General features: G+C 37.4%; 1 protein-coding gene across 1 annotated transcript in view; it reads left to right on the top strand.

Annotated features, from left to right (window-relative positions):
• CNTNAP2 (contactin associated protein 2) overlaps positions 1-24,328 on the top strand; it is a 2,098,245-nt gene that overhangs the window by 1,169,761 nt on the left and 904,156 nt on the right. The window contains exon 11 of the mRNA XM_032643309.1: positions 14,190-14,361. Within this exon, the coding sequence (XP_032499200.1) occupies positions 14,190-14,361 (172 nt within the window). The remainder of the gene's footprint in view (positions 1-14,189; positions 14,362-24,328) is intronic.

The raw sequence follows: 24,328 nt of genomic DNA, 5'->3' as shown, positions 1-24,328 counted from the left end.
TATTGGATACATAGAGATATAATTTAAAGGATGTGTGTTACATTTTATCTAGCATTTCTATGTGTTTTGAACTGAAAAAGTAAGTTTCAGGCTCCTCACTTTGCTGTATCATAGGAAATGGAATTATCTAGAGATTTATTTATTTGTATCTCTTTCCTAAATACTCTACAGTATGTTATTCTTGAATGTTAAATGTTGTTAAATAAATTCTCATAGCAGAGAATTTGTGTTATGTTAAAAAATTGAGATGTGGTAGAAGTTTTACAAATGTATTTATATGCAACAAGTCTTTTTTTAGTAACTCAGAATAGACAGTGTCGGCATTTTGGGGAAAATTATTATTATTTTTTTTTTGCGGTACGCGGGCCTCTCACTGTTGTGGCGTCTCCCGTTGCGGAGCACAGGCTCCGGACGCGCAGGCTCAGCGGCCATGGCTCACGGGCCCAACCGCTCCGCTGCATGTGGGATCTTCCCAGACCGGGGCACGAACCCGTGCCCCCTGCATCGGCAGGCAGACTCTCAGCCACTGCACCACTAGGGAAGCCCGAAAATTATTATTTTTGGAGAGTACTGAGTTAGTGAAATTTGAAGCATTCTAAAAAGTATTGGGTTGGCCAAAAATTGCCTTTGGTTTGTAAGTAAAAATAAAAGACTTATTTTCACCAAGAACTTTATTGAGCAACATATTCACCCTTTTGTTCCACTACCTTCTGCCATTTTTCAGGTAATTTCATAATTCCATCTTCCCAAAACTTTTTATCTTTTTGAGCAAAGAACTGTTCCAGGTGCCTTTTACAGTCTTCCAGGGAATTGAAACTTTTTCCATTAAGAGAATTTTGTAAAGACCTAAATAAATGGAAACCCGAAGGTGCAATGTCTGGTGAGTATGGTGGATGAATCAGAACTTTCCAGCCCAGCTGTAGCAGTTTTGCCTCGTCATCAAAGAAACATGTGGTCTTGTGTTATCCTGATAGAAGATTATGCATTTTCTGTTGACTAATTCTGGATGCTTTTCATCGAGTGCTGCTTTCAGTTGGTCTGCTTGGGAGCAGTACGTGTTGGAATTAATCGTTTCATTTTCTGGAAGGAGCTCATAATAGTGGACTCCCTTCCAATCCCAACATATACATAACATCACCTTCTTTGGATGAAGACCGGCTTTTGGTGTGGCGGTGGTGGTTCATTTCACTTGCTCCACGATCTCTTCTGTTCCACATTATGTACAGTATCCGCTTTTCATCGCCCATCACAATTTGTTTTAAAAATGGAAAGTTTTCATTATGTTCCAGTAGAGAATTGCCTGTGGAAATATGGTCAAGAAGGTTTTTTTCACTTAACTTATGTGGAACCCAAACATCAAAGTGATTCACATAACCAAGCTGGTGCAAATGATTTTCAAAGCTTGATTTGGATATTTTGAGTATGTCAGCTGTCTCCCATGTGGTTTAACATTGATAGTTCTTAGTTAATGTCTCAATTTGATCACTGTCAGCTTCATCTGGTTTACCCAAATGTGGAGCATCGTCCAGTGAGAAATCTCCAGCACAAAACTTTGCAAACCACTTTTGACACGTGCAATCAGTCACAGCACCTTCTGCATACACTGCACAAAACTTTTTGTGCATTTCGGTTGCACTTTTACTTTTCTTAAAATAAAGCATAATGTACTGAAAATCTTGCCTTTTTTCTTCCGTCTTCAATATTAAAATGACTATGCAAAAATTCACCAATTTTGATAAGTCTTTTTTTAAATGCACGCTGATATGATAGCTGTCACATACAATCTAACAAAATTGTTTTGAATGAAGTTAAAACTAAGTGCTACAAGAGCCAACTTATGGAAAAAAACAAACAAACGTTTTTGCCAACCCAATATTTTACCTTCAAACTCTAACATCAGACTTCATTGATGAACATGGAAACATTATCACAACTGAAGAAAAGCGCCATCATTGTACAGAGTGCAGAACATTGAAGTCTCAAAAGATCACATCAAGGGTAATAACATCATCATCAGCAACAATAATTGTAACACCAAGTAGAAGGGGAGGAGGCAGAAAAAGGATAGGCCATGGACTCCTATTTTGGGCCAAGCACCCTTCTAAGCACCAGACCAACACAGGTTGAAAATTTCTTGCCTATTCAGTTTCAAAGCAACACAGTTTGGCTTTGTATTGATTTGAAGTTAATTTGCAGAATATCAAATATAGTCATATTTGGAAGCATTCCAAAGCCAGGTAGAAATTGCCTTGATTTCCTGGTATTTTGGATTATAGATATTATTGTAATGCAGATAATTGTGATTCTAGTTTACATGCACATTTTCCTTTTTCACATGTAAAAATACTAATAAAGAAAGGCAGAGTCCTCCCCCCTCAAAATATTAAAAAATACGTAGGCTTTTAAAATGGGACTATTTATAGGAGTGATGAGAAACTAATTTCTAATTTTCTTTACAGTATAAAACAAATCTCTCAAATATCAAAATACTTTTAAAAGTGAGAAATCACCATGTTATTTAATCAAAGCCATGCATTTAACAGGCTCCTAATGATAATAATTACCATTATTGAGCACCTACTGAGTGCCAGTCACTGTGCTAGGTGCTTTTCTTATAGTATTTTATTTAATGTTTACAAAAACCACATGAATTGGGTATTATTAATCCTGTTCTTCAACTGAAGAAACTGAAGTTAAGACCAGACAGGGGGAGGTAGGGGAAAGGGGAAGATGTTGGTCAAAGGATGCAAATACACAGTTATGTAGGATTGTAAGTCTAGAGAGAGATCTAATGTACAGCATGGTGTTAATCATATTATAGTTAATCATATTGTATAGTGGAAATTTGCTAAGAGAACAGATTTCAGGTCCTATCACCACACAACAAAAATTGGTAACTCTCTGAGGAGATGGATGTGTTAATTAGCTTGACAGTAATAATCATTTCACTATTTAGATATATATTAAAACATAATGTTGTACACCCTAAATATATACAATTTAATTTAAAAAATACATTAAACAAAAGCCAAGTGACCTAGTCAAGGCATAACTATGTAACTAATATATGCAGGACTGGGATTCCAGCCAGTTCTGCTGTTCTGCAGCCCATACTCCTGACCACTAAGATTGTATTTTACAAAATATTGTATTATTCCACAGTAATCAACAAACAGTTTATACAGAAGGATCAAGAAGACAATATTATTTTATTTTGTGAATGTACTTGTCTGTTTTATGTGTTACATACACTAAAGAGAATGGTCATAAAGAATCAAAGTTATCACATGTAAAAGTCTTTTATTTTGCATTTTGCACTCTCTCTATACGAATACACAACTAAGTTTTCCGAAATTCACTTAACATTTAAAAAAAGACATAAAAGAGTTAAATTATTTCGTTTGGTAATTCTGCTCTTCTTTTTATGGTGACCCTGGGGCAACAATGGCTTTTAAAATCATATTGTACAATTTGATCTGCAAATTGCTAACTATCCCAATTTTTCAAGATATGTAGTCTGCTTCTCTGATTTCCTTTTATTTTTCTATGTTCTTGTAATTTTCTTCATGATTATTAAAAGATACTCATAGAAATATGTCCAGTATCTTCTAAATTTAAGCTAATTTTGGTATAAATACACTTTACTTATCTTATGAGTATTGTATGAGGATAGGAGGGGAGATTCACAAATACTTTTATTTGAAAATTTTTGATCTTGCTAAGGCAATAAAGTTTTGATAAACAGTGTTTTTAAACAATATATTAATACTAATGTTTATATATTTTTAAATATTCTAAAATATACATATTTTATACTGTAAAGCAATTATACTCCAATAAAGAAATTAAAAAAATATATACATATTTTAAATTAATCTAGCTTCCTAAGTGGTCCAATAAATTATATTAAATTAATTTTAATTAAATAAAGTTAAACTGATAAATACTGTTTTTAAAAAGAAATAAAATTTTGTTTTCATAATGTAAGAACCCATGTTTTGTATATCACTATAAATATATTTTGCATTTGGAAAACTAGAGCATTAGAGGGAAAGAAAAACCTTGGAAAATTTTAAAAAATACTATTAATTCATTTTATCAAATAAATAAAAGACTCCTGATCACGTTGTAACATGATCAGATTAATATTTTTAATACGGATCACTTAGGCTTCATGCTGGAGATGGATTGGAAGTGGGTGGTGGAGAAGGTGTGATAGTCTGATCTCAGATGGTCATGAAGAGACTGAGGATTATTTAAAAGATGGAACTGACATGATGTGATTGTGCATACAGGGAGTGAGGATGGAGGTGCCAGGGATTACTCTTGATTGTTTAATATGTGCAATATTTTAGATGAGGAAATTGAAGTTGACTTTTTGAGTGACTGCTGGTATAGGGACAATGACAAAATACCACCTGGGATCAAGAACAATATATCTTGAGTTTTGAACATGTGTTAAATATTAGAATGGGGAAGTCCAAGAACCTCTGGATACATTAGTCCTCAGCTCAGAAGAAAGACCTGTAATGGAGATATCATTGGAGACCTACTCATATAGTTGGTAGTTCAAGCAATGGGTTTGGGTAATGCTATTATTGTGGAGAGACTACCAAGAAAACCGACATGGCCCAGGACAAACTTTGATGAACTCCTACATTTATACACCAGGTAGGAGGCAAGCAATCAGTAAATGAAATTGAAAAGATATTGCTAGAAAAGTATAAAGAAAACCTGGGACAATATAATATTCTGTTAGCCAAGGAAAGAGATAAAATATTCAAGGAGTGAGACTGGTCTTCTCAAACTCTTCCATTACTTGCATTTTACTTACTCATTTGGATAGGCAGTAACATTTTTAGTACAATTATGTTCAGAGACCTGTCTTCCTAATGAGATTTTAACATTCTTAAGGATAAAAATAACATAGTTTTGGATCTCTGATAAATACAAAAACAATTGAAATAATATAAACCATTTGAAATAATAGAAATGGTGATGATGTTGATTTCTGGATCTCTTTGGTGTATACTCTGGGCATTTTCTAGGCACTTACTTTGTAGTTATAGTCTTACTAATTCTTTACAACGACCTCCTGTGCTTATACATTTCATCAGTTTTATAAAATATTGTTTTATAAACTATTGTAAGTTTTCCTATTTTATACATAAAGAAACAGAGCATTTAATTAATTTCCCCAGGGGGAAAAAAATTGATAGAGACAAAATTCTTAATATTATATCTACTACTCATTTATTATAAATAAACAGTAGATAAACATAAATGACATCCTAAATTTGAAAAAGCCAACAGATTATATTAAATAATTTACAAAATTAAAATTAACTCATAAAAATCACCTCCAAAGATGTTAGTTAGCCTTTCATTAGTAGACCACTGTTTGATAATGGAATGTTAGGAGCACTGTGCTTTCTGCTCTCCCACATGTTGTGTGCTTTTTAAACAATGCAATTTGTTATCCACACCCACTTTTCCAGTTTCCCATTGATCTAAATGGTAAACCCAAGTCAAGCCCTAAGTCTTCATGTAATTTGGATTCTGTGATCTTTGATATTGTTAATCATTCCTTCACTTCCTTAATATCACTCCTTGGTTTTTCTTCTACCTCTTTCTCAGTTTTATTCACTAGTTTATTTTCCTGCTTCTACCACTGATATGTAAATTATTTCTAGAGTTCCAGCCTTGAAGTTCTTTGCTTAGCGCACTGTACAATTTCTTTATATGATCTCCTCCACCTCCATAGCATAGTGACTGAAAAACGTCCTCAAATTCTGATCCCTCTCCTGATGTCCAGATATTAATATTAATCTATGGATTGAATATTTTACCTTAGATATCCCAGTGGTACTTCAGACTTGAAAAGGCTAGCTTTGAACTCATCAGAACCACCCACCATCCTTTCTCCTCTCCTCTCCTTTCATTCCACTCCTTAAAGACCTGATGCTTTTCCTGCATCTTCTTTTTCATAGAGGCAAAAGCATCCATGTAGTTGCTCACCCAGAAATCTGAGTCATTCTAATCGTCTCTCTCTCTCTGTACAGTACTCATATCCAGTAGATCAGCCAGTTCTGTCGTATCTTCCTATGAAATATTTTTCATCCATTCCCTCTACATCAGCTTTATTGACATAGTTTAGATAAGAATTTGTAATTTATCCAATGACTCTTTTGTAAAACAATCCTTATCTCCTGTTTTCCTTCTACCAGCTTATTCCTATCTCTACCAGAGAGAAAATAACATAATACAAATTGATTAAGTTATTTCCTTGCTCAAAATTCTTCAGTGGCTTTTTGTTCATTCAGTAGACAATGTTTGAGCCCCTACTATGTAAGAGATCTAGGAGTCAAAGTCTCATGGAGGGTACATTCCAGTAAAAGGAGAAAAAACAGTAAACGAAAATATATAATGTGGTGATAAGAGTTATGAAAAATGAATCAGATAAGGGGGATAGAGCATCAAGGGGGTGGGGGAATGTTATTTAACTGGTGATCAGAGAAGGCCTCTCTGATAAGGTAACTGAAACAGAGTCCTGAAGGAAGTGAAGATGCAAGATATCACCTCATTCCAGGGTAAAAATGCAAACATATTCATTCACTTGATCATTCACCTAACAAATACAGAGGGGTCGATAAAGCCCGAAAAATGGAGATTATATTATGTTATAAAGGAGAGCTTCAATCTGTTGAAAAATAATTTATTTCCAAACTTTATAATAGACACTTTGTATCTTGAACATCTCCCTTATATCCTATGGATTGTTTTAATGTAAATAGATTGGTAAATTTTATGCTATGTGTGTTTTTCTCAACAAATATGTTTTTTTAATTAATAGAGAAATAAGACAATACAGTTGCTGTTATGAAACTATTATACTAAAGGGGAGAAAAACACATTCAGAAACACACACACGTGTAAGTAAATAAACCAATCCAGATAATTATAAATTGTGACAAATTCTATGACAAGAAATAAGTAGCTGAGGAACTGGAATGAGAAAATGGATAGAATAATTTTAAGTAGAGTGGTCTTGGAAGGCCCCCTCTCAGAAGGTGATATTTGAGCTGACCTGAATCATAAGTCAGCCATGAAAACTGCAAGTGGGAAGAAAATTCCAGGCAGAAAAGTCTTGGTTTTCCTAAAGCACAGGCAAGAGAATGGGGGTGGCTGAAGCATAGTGAGCAAGAATAGGCACTTTTTTTTAACTGAAATATAGTTGTGTCAGTTTCAGTTGTACATCAAAGTGATTCAGATTTTTTTGAGGGGGGTAGGAATAGACATCTTAAAGCATTTAATTTGGGAGCTAGTAGTCACCCCAAAATACAACAGAACTTTTTTTTTCTTTTTTCTTTTTTTTTGCGGTACATGGGCCTCTCACTGCTGTGGGCTCTCACTGTTGTGGCCTCTCCTGTTGCGGAGCACAGGCTCCGGACGCGCAGGCTCAGCGGCCATGGCTCACGGGCCCAGCCGCTCTGCAGCATGTGGGATCTTCCCAGACTGGGGCACGAACCCGTGTCCCCTGCATCGGCAGGGGGACTCTTCAACCACTGTGCCACCAGGGAAGCCCAGGAGTCCGTTTTTTTTGTTTTGTTTTGCTTTTTTATAAATTTATTTATTTTATTTTTATTCATTTCTGGCTGCATTGGGTCTCCGTTGAGGTGCGTGGGCTTCTCATTGCGGTGGCTTCTCTTGTTGCGGAGCACGGACTCTAGGTGCGCAGGCTTCAGTAGTTGTGGCACACGGGCTCAGTAGTTTTGGCACACGGGCTCAGTAGTTGTAGCTCGCGGGCTTAGTTGCTCCGCGGCATGTGGGATCTTCCTGGGCCAGGGCACGAACCGTGTCCCCTGCATCGGCAGGTGGACTCTCAACCACTGCGCCACCAGGGAAGCCCATAACAGAACCATTTTTAAATGTGACATTTATTTGAAGCATAAAATATATACTGAGGGAAAATAATCTTTTATAGAATTTTCTTATACTTATTTAATGGTTTAACTAATACTGTTTTAATTTTTAAATCTTGGAAGGGGATTTGAGTGTTTGCATGTGTCCTAATATTTTTAGGGTTTAGGAACTCCCTAGATCTAAAAATCTGACTAAGAGGGATATGAATTGAAATTGGAATGTGGGCAGGATTCAGAATATTCAGTCTTTTAAGGCCACAAAAGTCACCCTCGCCTGGTAACATAGAACATAAAATGAGGATCAAGTGTCAAATCCCACCGGGAGGTCTAGCTAAAGGGTAAAAGATGTCCTTTGGTTACCTGAAAATGATCACTGAAATTAGGAAGAGCAATTTAATTGACAATTCATGGGTACTGAATGCAGATTAAAGTGGAATAGAGTGGGACATGGGGAAATGGAGACAGGATAATTTCCTTTTATTGGGAAATAATTTAATCCAAAATAAGGTTCTCGAATGGCATGTTTAGCATCGAGCACCATCTCATGTCAAATGGATCATAATCTTTTTAAAATTAGTTTTTATTCTCAATTTAAAATGTGAAAAAAAAAGTTTGCAACAGTTCAAAAGCCACCAGTATAACTTTCACTCAGAGAACACATTCAGGTTTTGTCAATTGTCCAGTAACGTCTTTTACAGTAAAAGACCCAGTCTGGGATCACATGTTACACCCTGTTTTCCTGCCTCTCCAATCTCTGCTGATTGAGATCAGAGTCTCAGCTGTTTGTTGGGTTTCACAACCTTATCATTCCTGAAGATCCTCTCAGTTTGAGTCTGTCTGATGTTCTCTCATGGTTGGACCTAGGATATGTGTCTTGGGCAGGAGTACCACCAGGAGTCATTGCATTCTTCTCATTGCAACTTATCAGGTGTCCCACAGTGTCAGTAGGTCCCGTTACTGGTGGTGATAACTTTGATCATTTGATTACAAAGATGTCTGCCAGGTTTCTTTGCTGTAAAATGACTACTTTCCCCTTTGAAATTAGTGAATATATTCATAGGGAGACACTTTGAGACTGTTCATCATCCGAATTTCACCCACTCACTTGAGCATCAGTTAATATTTCTTGCCTGGATTAATTACTACTATGATGGTTGCCAGATCGTACCTTTCTAATTCCAACATGCTTTTTACATTTGTTAGTTATCACAGGAAGATACTTCTATTCTCCTGTTTATTCATTTTTATGCAGGTGGACTCATGGATTCCTGTTATTTGATGAAATATATCTATAAATTATTTCCCTTTGCTCTTATTTCCCTCCTCCCTCCCTCACTCCCTCCCTCCCTTCCTTCCTTCCTTTCTTTTGATACTCAAAATATCTTTCTGATGCTCAAATTATTTATTCTGTTTTAAAATTGTCCAGATAGGAGCAGTAGGAGCCCTCTTAAGACTGGCCCCTATATCATTCTGACATGACACCATCGTTCCTTGAGCACTTATTTACTTTCCTGGGCAGCAAAATGTTCCAGGCTCATATTGTGCTTTCTGTGACCCAGCTCTAGGATCAGCCTTTCTCCAAAGAGTCCTGTTTTTATTCGGTCGGGAAACTAAGATCTGAACTGTAAAGGGACTCATTTCTTCTGGGTATAATCCTTCTCTGGACCATCTTCAGTGGATGGTAGGAACCACCTGTATATTGAGTATATACACAATTCCATCTAGATTTATTTCTATATCTATCTCTATGTACTGAAAACCACAAGTGCACACTTACAGATTAAATTCCAATCCAAACCCATAGGATCCATTCAAGATCTCCCTCTTTTCATTTGCACCCTCCTTTCCTGACAATGTGAACCTGGCTCCCACTATCGTCAATCTATTTATTTATTTGCTCAATCAACCTGTATTGTAGTCAGTCTCCGAGCCGTGCCAGATGGGCATGTGCTTGGCTGTCCTTACTGCAGGCACCAAGCACCGCTGGGCTCACTCCTGGCTCCCTCTAACACACTGCTTGCTTGGGCCCAACCCCACCAGGGTGAATTCTTTAGGAAGATTTGGTAAACAGTAGAGATTAGTAGACACTTTGCACAATATTCCAAGGTTATTTTGAAAGGAAAAGCCTAAATGGTTTTTAGCATCTTTACAGCATTCTACCAGCCTTTCTAGCCTCCTGAACTTCCCAACTTTAAAATAAGTATAAATAGAGACATCTTGTATGCATGTAGTTTTAGACATGTAAAATATGCAGCCCTGTTGCCTGTTGTTTGCTTTTCTTGTCCCATCAAGTTACATTATAATTTACAACAACTTAGATTGGCATTTTAATGTCAAGACAAATACCAGCATGCTTTTCACTAATGTATATCTGAGTTAAAATTTTAAAACCTTGAAAACGCATGTGTTTCTTTTGTCAACAAGAATAACTAAATGCTGAAAGGACTTCAAATCAGGATAAAGTTTTTATATGCCAAGTCTTGAAATGGAAATCTCAAACATGCCAGTAAGGTAACATAATGACCCAGTTCACTGATAGATGCAATTGAGAATGACACAATTACAATTCACTGTGGGTATTACAACATATCGTCAGATCAGCAGTAACTACAACCCATGTATAGACATTGTATTTTTTATTTCAAATTCATAGATATAATAAATTTAAAGGTCTAAGCCAAAACAAGTGAAAGTTTACTTTTTTCCTGTTTTTAATTTTTATAATAACTTGGCAAATTTTAGTTGAGTTTAACCCTCTATCCATTTTATATCTATTCATTTCTGATCCTCAAAATCCCAGCTGCAAATTTTTTTCTCCAAACAGTCCTGCTGTTAATCTACTAAGTAGGTTAAATCCTAAGCTTTAGTCACTGAAAGTATCACAGACACTATTACACTAAGATTTTTTACTGAAATTATATTTGTACATACAGGGAACAATAACAGAAATAAATAATAATATGCTGTCCTCCATTTCAAGCGTAGGAGGGTGTTAGAGCACCCGGAATTTCAGTACCAGAGACTCAACATCTTTAACCCACTGCTAACTCTAAGGGAGTGGTCAGCATTGTACTAGTACAGTTCTCTTAAAAATATGTAGGCTTCCTATGAATGCTGTTCAGCTTTACTTCATTAAACAAAAGCCATATCCACACTTTCATAAAGATAAGCTCTTTTTCACATTGGGCTTCCGCTGACATGCTGAGGGGAAAATGTCCATAAGATTATTAGAACCATTATTGTTTAACTTAGAGGCTCTGTAAGACATACCAGTAAGCTGGCTAGAAGTTAATTTGTCTGAATGAATGGTTCTTGGAGGCACCATCTAAGATATTTCTGAGGTCTTAATATGGATTTTATAGCCACACCTCATTATCATCTTTAGATCATGTTTTCCTGGTAGTAGAAATTTGCCATGAAGTGATTTCTTAATTTTTTTGCGTTCAACATCTGGAGAGACTGAAATTAAGAAAATATTTTATTTTCAAATCCATCAAGACCTAGCTTCCTTATATTTAACAGTTTGTCTTTAGTTTTTCTCTCTTCTTTTTCCCTTTTACTATAAACAAAGAGAAGACGCCAGAGTACTCTGTGTGGAAATGTCCTTAGCTAGGTTATGCAGTTCATTAAGTACAGTGTTTTCCTTTCCTCATTATCACAGTTTTGCTAAACTTTCCACTGCAACATAGCAGTGATCCAGTTTTCTTCCATTTCCAGTAATATTGCTTCCTCACCTTCCTTTCAGTCATTACTGACAACCTCTTCATGAGCCATGAGGCTCCATGGCTACATTGTAATGGACATGTAGTAGTTTGTACTATAATTATCTTCTCCTAGAATGTATCCCATGTAGAAAATGAAAGGAGTTGACAATTTCAAACTCCAGAATTCATCAGGGCCAAACAACATTGTTATGAGTGACTGATGAAGTCTTGTTTTATGAACTTAACTATACCCATTTGATAGTGATCTGTGTGTTATGCAGCTGCCTTGCTTCTGAGAAGGTCTTGTTCTCACAACAGATCTACCCATTTTGGAATACTTCAAAGCAAGTGTGGATATTTAGAGACTCCCAAGTATTCAAAAAACAGAATCATATGATTGTCTTGTTAAGAATAGTCAATAAAGTTACAGCTGGATGTTTTCTCTTTGCTAAGTTTAGACATTAAATTCCATTCAATTTTATCTTGATTAGACAGAGTGAAAATCATATGTATGCATATAGCTAGTCTAAATAGACCACTTAGCTAAGATCAGCAGTTTTCTGAGAGGATTAAGTCAATGCAAATGAAAAAAAAAAGTGACTCAGAAAAGAGAAAAGAAAAAAAACAAGCCATATGTTTTTTTGTTTTGTTTTGTTTTGTTGTTTTTTTTTTTTGCGGTACGCAGGCCTCTCACTGCTGTGGCCTCTCCCGCTGCGGAGCACAGGCTCCGGACGCACAGGCTCAGCGGCCATAGGCTCACAGGCCCAGCCGCTCCGCGGCACGTGGGATCCTCCCAGACCGGGGCGTGAACCCGCGTCCCCTGCATCGGCAGGCGGACTCCCAACCACTGCGCCACCAGGGAAGCCCAAGCCATATGTTTGACATTGAAATAGAGCCTTATTTATTTTTAAGCCAAGAAATTAAGTATAATCATATTTTTACATATTACTATGTTGATGGAAAATGATTGTATACACTTCTGTGATTAATCCTTAAAGAGGATTCAATTGATAATTATTAGATTTTAATTATTGTAACCCATTAATAAAGGGAGAAGGAGATTTCTATTGTTCTAAACTACTATTACTAGTCAAACAGAATAGGATATTTAAAAAAAAATCACTTAATGGGGACTTCCCTGGTGGTCCAGTGGGTAGGACTCTGTACTCGGTGGTCCAGTGGGTAGGACTCCGTGCTCCCAATGCAGGGGGCCCGAGTTCGATCCCTGGTGGGGAAACTAGATCCCGTATGCATGCTACAACTAAGAGTTCTCATGCCACAACTAAGAAGCCCACATGCTGCAAGCTGAGATCCTGCATGCCACAACTAAGACCTGGCGCAGTGAAAATAAATAAACAAATAAAATAAAATAAATAAATATTTAAAATGAAATTAAAAATCACTTAATGGTCATTTTTTGGACAATGTTTTTATTGAAAATTCCCTTTTATCCAATTAGTGGCACATCCTGATACCAACCCATTTTGTATAAATTGTGTTTTTCCTCTAGATATAATATTAGATTGAAAAGAATGTGTGAATAACTTACGATTTTTAAGCAGACAAATTACTACAGTTTAAATTTGCTCTGATAGGTGAAGTTCATTTGGGGGACTTTGTGGAGATATTTAATGTGATCAAGAAATTTTATTCCATATGGCCTACAGATTTTCTATGCATAATATGAATTATGATTTTTTCTATTGAGAGGCATAAAGGCAATTTATTTGTGGTGCTATTTTAAAGTTACTTTGCAATAAAATTTTTAAAATTATCTGATCTCAACCTTAGTATATGTATATCCTACTCTGTAATAGAACCAGTAGTTGCTAACCCTAATAGAAACTTTCTTTTTTTGTTTTGTTATTCATTCTTTTAAGCTTTTAGTTTCACTTCTTATCACTTATGCTACCTATACCATGTTAGGTACCTTATATGAGATGAATATTCAGAGCAATGTGGCTGACCCTTATGCCTAAATTTATCTGTTTATGTTTCTTTGGGTTTTATAAATTGGGAAATCATTTGTAATGCAAATGTCTCTTTGGATTGAATTAGATATTAATCTATAAAAGAAACCCACCTTACTTGATAATAGTAAGTTTAGCTTCTTGACATCTGAATAACAGACCTCTGAGGAATTAAGAAAATAACAGTAAATATTAAAGACATAAAAGGAAGGAGCTTGGATAGTTGGGAAAGGTCTAAAATTGTACATCCTGATCTCTGAAGACAGGGTCAGATGAAGAAGTATAGCCGTGAGCAGATGGACAGAGATGTGACACAGTGAAAAAGAAGATGTCAAAAGAGAAAATATGAAGGATGCTTCATAGACATAGACCAGAGACAAACATTTGCCTAGGTTCAACCCTTAACAGTTTCCCCTGAAATAATACCGTTTTCTCAAAAGACTTCATTCTTCCACACTGAGTACAACAACAGCAAGGATCAGTGAAACACAGTAGTTGGATATGATGGCTGTGGTCAGGGAAAACACCCGGAGGAATTTTAGTGAAGCATGCTGGACACAGAATTCAACATTCCCATTTTTTCTCTCTCACAGGTTATCTGAACCAGATGAATAACTCAAGTCACTCTGTCCTTCAGCCTTCATTCCAAGGATGCATGCAGCTCATTCAAGTGGATGATCAACTTGTAAATTTATACGAAGTGGCACAAAGGAGGCCAGGAAGTTTTGCGAATGTCAGCGTTGATATGTGTGCCATCATAGACAGGTAAACGGTCTTTCATCCTTCCTCGAATTGTTCAGATTTTCAGAATTCATGTTTTTGTTGTAGGACAAGTGAAACACCTGAACACACAACCCTGTAAGGGGTAAGGAGACAGGAGCCATTTGCCGTGCCTGTGGCTTTTGTTTGTGATGTTAGCAGTGATGTTTATATCAGGACATGGTTATATATGACAGAACAATATGTGATGTCACATTAACCCATTCAGCCTCCTTGGTGAATGTGAGCATTATGCATGTAGTTTTGCAAGCAACAGCTGGAAAAGGAACTTAGTTTATTTTTAGTTTTGCTTCTGATGCCCACAGCAGAAATGTCCCTCTTCTTCTTGTCTTGGTCATGACTCATCCTCAGTATATGGTTCCCTCTAAAGGCCCCTCTTGAAGGAAAAAAAACATTAAAATGTGTTGGCAGGCAGTGTGGGGATTTACTGAAGTAGAATATTTAATGTAGTTGAGTCTGCTTACAAAACAGACATACTGAAATATTATTACAAGATCTCATCTTTGTCAGTTTTTGCAAATCTGGGGAGAAACTTTTTGTAAAACCTTAGTTGACCTCTCACATGGTGGAAAGATACAACCTTTATATGAAATATTATGACAGCATTACATATACTACCTTAACATACTTCTAAAAAGTGCCTTTCGTTCCAACATGAAAAAATTTCATTTTGAGATGTTTTGCCCACAAACAAACTACATCTAATTTTGAGCTGAATTTAACCCAGTGAATTTAGGTGATATTCTGTCCTATTTTCAAATCTTTTATGAGAGGGCTATGTTATTCTGAAAAGAACTTTATTAATTTTATATTTTGAAGATAAAAGTTCTAGAAGTCTCAGCCAGCCCCCAGTAAAGTACAGACCTTAAGTCTCTAATAATCTTAGTTCATTTAAGAGGGGATCCTTGGGGAAGTCATCCAAAGACATATAATGAATCTTAAAAATATACAAAAATCATCCATTATGAAATAAGCTTGCTTCCATATAATCTTAATAAAGTAGTATTCACATGAATGGTAAGTTACAGTTTATGATGTCTGTAGAATGTACCTTTTTAAAGCTTTAATATGTTTATAATAAAACATAACATAGTGCTTATTTTTATTACATATATGCAGATATGGGTCCTGATAGCCTAAACAGTTTATATTTAAACAGAACAGCAAACAATTTTAATAAAAATATACTAATTTTTGAACCATCAATAATGTAATAGCTGTTATTTCTGCCTAAAGCAAGTGGTGGCAATAATCACAAAAACTGAGAGATGAATGTTTTAAGATAATATATTCTGATATTAGATGTGTATTCATAAATTTTAATAATGGTTTTCCATACAGGAAGACTTTCCTTCTTAGTAATAGACAGTATATTGAGTCATTTTAGTACCTTGTTCATTTTCCATGTCAGTAACTTTAATGATACAATAATTTCTGTCAATAATACCCAAGTTAGTTCATCCAGCTTTCGTAAACTGCTAGATTTTATGGTGATGTTGCTATTTCACTTCAAACAGCATGTTTCCTGGGCATTAAATTTAAATTGTTTGCCACCAAAGAAGTGCGGATGAGGTGTTGAGATTTTACTGTTTTACCCCCATGGCGAGATTAGGAGTTAAAATATCTCCAGAAGAAGATTTTGGTAAACGAACCAGGCACTCCTGGTAAGGAGAACAACACAAGAGACGATGTAGAATAGGGGTTGCAAATTTCAATTTTTGGCAGGTAGAGAAATGTACAAAATAGTTTTTTGCCAAAATGGCGTCATGCAACTGTCTATGTTGCCAAGTATCCTGTAGCTGACAGAATAAGGAATATGTCTTTCTTATCCTCCAGGGTGATAACCCAGAAGAGTGACTACAGGGAAGTAGTCACCTCTGATGCATCACAAACTTCCTAAATCCACTATTGAATACGTTTTCTGATTGTCTTACTTTTTGAGGACAATGACTTATGTTTTTGGTATAATGGACACATAACATAGTATTCGTTTCAGGTGTGCAACGTGATGATTTGATATTTACATATATCTTGAAATGATCACCAGGGCAATGATTTCTGCACATTAATTACCAATGTGTGAAATAGCAGATTCCTTTATTCACCCAAAATGTGCCCAGTTCAGAACCTTAATCTGTGAAGTGCTATGTTTTTGCATGTATGATACAGGGCTGTATTCACCTTATTCAAACCGTTGAGGGGCTCATTGATGAGCTCACCCTTAATCTGTGTCTTTGCATATGAGAGTACCAGTGACGTTACCCTGTCCTCACATAGCCGTGACCCATCAGATAACATTTTAATGATACATCCCTGGCTCTTCTCTGGTTTGATCTTTTCCCCCTCACTGACTGAAACTTTGCAACTGCCTGATCTCTACCATTTTATTTTCAGACTACCTAAATTCTCCCTAAGCAAGCCTACACTGTCTCCTTTATCCTTTCAAATTTCAGCTTGATTGATTTGAGAGCTATTTTTGAAAAAAATTAAAAAGCGTAAATGAAAATATAGGGTAAAAAAATAGAAATCACAGGCATGATTTTTATAAAATGTTTAGAGATTATAGGAGCAGCTGCAATGATTTTATGAGTAGAGCTTAGGGAGGTAGTTTGGGCAGATGATTCTAAAGCAGTCTTGCTGTGTGTCATACCCTGTGAGTTGGACTTCTTTTTCTTTTCTGGGTGTGGGTTTACACATGCCCTGTTCTGTTTGTTTGTTCGCTTTCTGAACACAGCGTTGAATCTAGGGAGAGCAAGCATGCCGAGCTATAGAATTATTTGTTCAGTAGTATTTTCTGAGTGCATCCATGGTGTCAGACACTGTTCTAGGCACTTAGGATAAATCACTGAACAACACAGGCAAAGATCCTTGCACCTGCGAAGCTCACATTCTGGGGGAAGGGGAGGAAGCACAGACGTGATAAATAAATATTATAGTAAGTTAGAAGGAATAAGTGCTATAAAAAAAGAAAGAAAAAATGTTGAGCAAATCAAGGAGGACTGGCATTTCAACAGATTGGTGTTGAGTTACTGTTTAAATAGGTTGGTCAGAGTTAGCCTCAATTATTGGTTCAAGACCTGAAAGAGTAATAGAATTTACCAATTTGGGGAAAGAGCATTACAGGCTGAGAGAATAGTCAATGCAACAAGGCTGCCTGGTATCATCTAGGGTTAACAAGGGGCCAGGGTGGCAAGTTTCGAAGGACGAGGAGCAGAGCCGCATAAGAGGAGGCCAGAGCAATCCTAGAGGCCAGGGCCTGGAGACCTGTAGGTAACTGTAAGGATCTGGCTTTTACTGTGAGAGAACTAGGGAGTCATTGCAGGTTTCTGAGTAGAGCAGTGGCATGCTTTAGCTTACATTTGTAAAGGATAACCCTGGCTGTGGGAGGACGAAAGGTAGAAGCTGGGAGCCTGTCATAGTAATCCAGGTGAGAGGTGCTGGTGGCCTAAGACTGGGTTGCTGTTAGCGCAAGAGGTAGTGTCATGTGGTCAATTCTGAATATACTGAGAAGGGTTGGTCAGTAGGATTTCTTAATGGATTGGTTTCGAGGCATGAGAGGAAGAGAAGCTATAAGGATAAACCGAAATGATTTGGTAACAGCAACTGGAAGGAAGGAGTTACCATGTCCTCCAATGGGAAGGCTAGTGGTAGAGAAGATTAGTCATGGGGTGGAAGAAAAAATCAGGAATTCACTGTTGGGCATGAGTTGAAAGGTCTGTTGGACATCTAAGTGGACATTTCAAGAAGGCAGTTGGATACATGTATCGTACAAGCACACATCTGCAGATTAAACAATGAGGTGTTGTGTCTGACAAAATGTCGTGCTTATCTATTGAAGACCTCTGATTTCTTCAGCTGTATTTCATAAACAGCAGAAGAACTGGAAAGGGAGAGGGTGAGTAGTGGGCAGGAAGCCTCTTCCAATGTCTGGAGCCTGTAGCCTGACCCTTCGAGTGAGACCCTGCTCTTAGGGAGGAGGACTTCATCAAACCCTCAGTTGCTAGAATATTCTCCGTAAACAGTAAGATATCTAGCAGATAATCTCCTTGTTTCTCCTTGCATGAGTACCATTTTTTATCTGCTCCTTTGCGCCCTCACATTGTTGGTTCCCTGTGGCAAACATCTTCAGGCACCAGACTCAACTACTGTCCTCGACCCACTTCTCTATCCTCTTTCTGCGTGTGAAAATCTGAGAGGCAAAAGCCTGCAAAAACACTCCTATAACTAAAGTTAGGTTTATTTACTTCCTCCTGCAAGTGGGAACCAAAAGGGAACCAAGGGTCTTCTCAGAGGGAGGTGGGGAGAGGATGGGAGTGAGGAAAGTGTATCAGGGGTCTGATTCAGTCCTGGGAGGGTCCTGGCAGGTACTGGTCATAATTTATAAACTAGGAGAGTTGCTGCAGTAGAGGGTAGAACTTGTGAATCCCTGCAGAGCTCTTGCTTGTTTGTCTGTGATTCTGATTCACGTCACATGGAATGGAGAAGCTGGTGTTAAAATATTTTGAGCTGAAGTAAGTGGTGTTCATGACTGGTTTGGCAATTTTTTTCCTGTTTTGTGAGTAACAGTAAAGTCCGTTTTGCTATCTGTGACTTACGTCAATCCTAAAATCACCCTCGTAGATTAGCTGCCAGGGAGAGATTTTTTTTTCTTTGTCATCCGCAGTGATGATGTGACACAGTCCTGGCTAATGAGAGGTATGCAGAAGTCAGCTAAGGTGTTCTGAGAAAATTTTTATTTTTCTGATACAGAGGTCCCCTGTTACTCTCCACTGTCCTTGTTCAAATACAGACACCATACCTGGAGCTGTATGATCAAGAAAACCAGAGCTCCAGTGAACCACAGTCAGCAACCACCTTCACTCCGTTTTGTGTGAGGAAAAAGAGCAATCCTTGTTTATTTAAGTCACTGTGAGTCAACTATTATTTTTCTTGGAGTTGAAAGCATCTGTCCTTTTTTCATCTTCCATGTCTAAAATAAACCAATACCATCTTTTTACTAGAACACAGGACAACAAATTCCTAATTATGGAAATGGCTTTGAAAGAAAAGATGATAAATTTATTTTAGGATATATTAAGCTGCATGCCAGTGATGTCCCCTAGAGATTGGAGCCTGGGGACTAAATGGCTGTTTAGAGGCCAAAGCAAATTCATATCGTTAGTCAGCATCTCGTAGAGAACCTGGTAAAAGTAGTTCATTAGAATTAGAATCTTCTATACCTTTTTTATAACCTCCCTTGTAAATATATTAAGAAACAAAACCAGTAAATGTTCTGGATAACACAGAAAGCGGAAAAGGCAGAGTAGACATCCCAGCTTAAGTACAGCCCACAAAATTACCCCTTGAGAAACTACGAAGAGACTGGATCCTATTTCTGAGTTAGTAATTAAGTCTTCATTTTATTTTTGGATGGAAATGCATAATCACAGAGCCGGTTTTTGGTTTTTAATTCAGTGCTTTCTTTTCAAGAACACCTACCCAGTTTGTTCTGTATTTTTTTCCTTGAAAGGAAAGTATATGATTTTTTATAAGAGCACTTAAATGAGGGTTGGATAGATGCAGTGTGAGGTGCTTCAAAACTAAGCTAACTCTGCTGGAAAGGTGAACAATGAATAAATAGATTAATACTAACAATTCAGAAGGAGGTCATGACTTCTTATAAAAGCAAGTTTAAGATTTACAGTCCTGAGATGAAGAATACATGTAACATATTTTTTTCTAAAGTTGATCTTCATTTGTTCGTAAGCTCCTATTTCCAGTCAATAGCAGCAAAAAATAAATATCAGAGCACATACCTTCGGGTACCCTAATAACTATATATATAAGTCAATATGGGATTCAAACTTAGTCAAAGGTCAAGCTCCCATTCGGCGCTGCTGTCCCATTTCAAGTGTCCTCCTTGACTCCTCCAGCATAGCCCTTGGGTCAGGCCCAGCTAACTGTGTAACATCATCAGAGGATTGGGCCTTGCTCCACGTGCTCTACTCAGGTTCCTTCTGGGCTCCCCACTGCTCTGGCGGTTCTTCCTGCTGGCTGTGGCTCCTGCTGGGCTCACGTTTTGGGATTTGGGTAAGAAAGTAACCTGTCCCAGTTTGTCAAGGACTGTCTTGCTTTTAGGATTGAGAACCCTTCACCTGGAGAAACCCCGCAGTTCTGGGTAAACCACGATGGTTGGTCACTCAAGGTCCATGTACCTCCTGGGCACTGACCTTCTCCTAAGTCCCCTTTCTGGTCTGCCAGCCATCCAAGCACTTCTATAGACCCCCATAGGGACACACAGTGATTTTGAGATCTCTTGCAAACTGTGTACAAGCTGAGTGGGTGTGGGGAGTGGAGATAACTATCTTAGGCCCCCCTCAGACTCAGCATATCATGCTCTGTATCTACTCTGTACACCTCAGGCTGACATGGGGCCTCTTATAAATCAGATTCCCAAAGGCGGAAAGCAAGGCACAAGCCACCACTGCCAGAGGATTTCGGAGTCTCTGTTGAGATTCATTCAGTCAATAAACACTTATTAAAGATCACTCAGTGAACATTTCTTCCTGGAGCTTTAATGCTGAGGTAGTGGAGGGGGAGGGTCGTTGATCAGACCTTATGCTGTGCTAATACTATGTTCCTCTCTTTTGTTCTCAAAGACAGACCTCTTTCAGCCCCAGAGCCCCAGGGTTTTAGACCATCTTCCCAAAATTGAATCTGCATGTCTACTAACTTTTTGTTCCAGTCCAGTGTCCAGAGGTGAACTCTCCCAGCCCCCACTCCTTGTGAAACATGTCACTGATCCACTGAACAAGAAAAATAAATAAAATCAAAACTTTGACTTGAAATATCTAAAAAATATTTCCGCTATAGGGAAAGGAAGGCTTTTCTCACAAACATGGGTATTTCTGCAGTGACACTGTTTATGCCGGATTTCCTTTCTGTTCCACCTGGATATTGCTGCCTGCAAATTGCCACCCTGTGGCTCTGGCACCTTTTCATAGATTTGCAGGCTGACGGTTCCTTCCATTCTTCTTTACAGATGTTCATGTGGTCACTTAGGCTGGTGTCAAACTGTGCTAGTGCTTCTTTTACACTAGGAAACATTTTGTCTTCTATCATTAGATTCTTGTTACAAACTGTAGGTTTCCGGGAATATCTTACTTTCACTTCTTGATAATTACGCAAAGGTGGTAAAGGAGGCAGAAAGTCCCTCAGATAAACTTCAGATTATTCAGAACTTCACGCCTGTTCAATTCTGACTTAATTGTGGCTCTGATCCCATCAGACTTCAAAGGAGCAAAGAACAGGTCAGCTGGAACTCGTTCCCTGAGAACTGGAGCCAGCAAGCAATTTTCCAGGCATGAAGCTAGCTTTCTTTTTGGGAAACACCCTTCAAAAACACCCTTAGGATAGAAGGTATTCAGGGTCCTAAAACCAGATCTCTAGCTCAAAATAAAGAACAAAAAAAGACGAGTTACATAATTCAGTTTTAATTTTCATATATGACGGTTCATATTGTGATTCTTTATTTTTGGTATGTTTACTTTGTCTCTTCACCTTATATCGGTTGACTCCCCATCTGGGATTCCATCCATTTTATATTGCAAATGGCTGTGCTCTTTCCTTCTTTGAGCTTAATCAAATTATTTATTAGTAGATTTCTGGAAAGCCCTGTTTCCTCATGCTAGATCTGATTCATTTCTGGTGTTAGAAGCATGGATCTCTGTATAAATTTTCTTGGCCTTCCAAGCTAAACCCAGACTCCCCTTTAGTCTTTAACTCCATTGCCAGAGCCATTGGGTTTCCTATAGAAGGATCCGGAGAGGAGTATCCTGTTGATACGTAAACATTTAAACCATAGTCATCTATCTTAGCAAAAGAAACATAAACTCAATGACATAAAAGTATCACACACCCAGGTGAACCCATGTTCAAGTCAGTTGCCTCTCTGAAGTGATTTCAAAGTGGTTTCATTTTTAAGTACAAGTAAAGTACTAGAGTGACAAAATTATTATTTTTTTAACGTTTTTATTGGAGTATAACTGCTTTACATTGTTGTGTTAGTTTCTGCTGTATAGCAAAGTGAATCAGCTATACATATACATATGTTCCCATATCCCCTCCCTCTTGCTTCTCCCTCTGACCCTCCCTGTCCCACCCCTCTAAGTGGTCACAAAGCACTGAGCTCATCTCCCTGTGCTATGAAGCTGCTTCCCACTAGCTATCTGTTTTACATTTGGTAGTGTATATATGTCCATGCCACTCTCTCACTTTTTATTTTTTTGAATTTTATTTTATTTATTTTTTATACAGCAGGTTCTTATTACTTATGTATTTTATACATCTTAGTGTGTACATGGCAATCCCAACCTCCCAATTCATCCCACCACCCCCACCCCCTGCCACTTTCCCCCCTTGGTGTCCATATGTTTGTTCTCTACATCTGTGTCTCTATTTCTGCCCTGCAAACTGGTTCATCTGTACCATTTTTCTAGGTTCCACATATATGGATTAATATACGATATTGTTTTTCTCTTTCTGACTTACTTCATGCTGTATGACAGACTCTAGGTCCATCCACCTCACTACAAATAATTCAATTTCATTCCTTTTCATGGCTGAGTAATATTCCATTGTGTATATGTGCCACATCATCTTTATCCATTCATCTGTCGATGGACACTTAGGTTGCTTCCATGTCCTGGCTATTGGAAATAGAGCTGCAGTGAACATTGTGGTATATGACTCTATTTGAATTATGTTTTTCTCGGGGTATATGCCCAGTAGTGAGATTGCTGGGTCATATTGTAGTTCACTTTTTAGTTTTTAAAGGAACCTCCATACTGTTCTCCATAGTGGCTGTATCAATTTACATCCCCACCAACAGTGCAAGAATGTTCCCTTTTCTCCACACCCTCTCTGGCATTTATTGTGTCTAGAGCTTTTGATGATGGCCATTCTGACCAGTGTGAGGTGATACCTCATTGTAGTTTTGATTTGCATTTCTCTAATGATTAGTGATGTTGAGCATTCTTTCATGTGTTTGTTGGCAATCTGTATATCTTCTTTGGAGAAATGTCTATTTAGGTCTTCAGCCCATTTAGGGATTGGGGTTGTTTTTTTTTTTTGATATTTAGCTGCATGAGCTGCTTGTGTATTTTGGAGATTAATCCTTTGTCAGTTGCTTCATTTGAAAATATTTTCTCCCATTCTGAGGGTTGTCTTTTCATCTTCTTTATGGTTTCCTTTGCTGTGCAAAACCTTTGAAGTTTCATTAGGTCCCATTTGTTTATTTTTGTTTTTATTTCCATTTCTCTAGGAGGTGGGTCAGAAAGGATCTTGATGTGATTTATGTCATAGAGTGTTCTGCCTGTGTTTTCCTCTAAGAGTTTGATAGTGTCTGGCCTTATATTTAGGTCTTTAATCCCTTTTGAGTTTATTTTTGTGTATGGTGTTAGGGGCTGTTCTAATTTCATTCTTTTACATGTAGGTGTCCAGTTTTCCCAGCACCATTTATTGAAAAGACTATCTTTTCTCCATTGTATATTCTTGCCTTTGTCATGGATTAGTTACCTATAGGTGTGTGGGTTTATCTGTGGGCATTCTGTCCTGTTCCATTGATCTACATTTCTGTTTTCATACCAGTTACATACTATCTTGATTACTATAGCTTTGCAGTATAGTCTGAAGTCAGAGAGCCTGATTCCTCCAGCTCCATTTTTCTTTCTCAAGATTGCTTTGGCTATTCGGGGTCTTTTGTGTTTCCATTACAAATTGTGCAATTTTTTGTTCCAGTTCTGTGAAAAATACCATTGGTAGTTTGATGGGGATTGCACTGACTCTGTAGGTTGCTTTGGGTAGTTTAGTCATATAGGAATGCAAGAGATTTCTGTGCATTAATTTTGTATCCTGCTACTTTAGCAAATTCATTGACTAGCTCTAGTAGTTTCCTGGTAGTATCTTTAGGATT

The sequence above is a fragment of the Phocoena sinus genome, chromosome 9 (assembly GCF_008692025.1).
Source record: "Phocoena sinus isolate mPhoSin1 chromosome 9, mPhoSin1.pri, whole genome shotgun sequence".
Classification (NCBI taxonomy): Eukaryota; Metazoa; Chordata; class Mammalia; order Artiodactyla; family Phocoenidae; genus Phocoena; species Phocoena sinus.
Note: the sequence above shows the minus strand (reverse complement) of the source record. Positions and strands in the feature narration are given on the sequence as shown.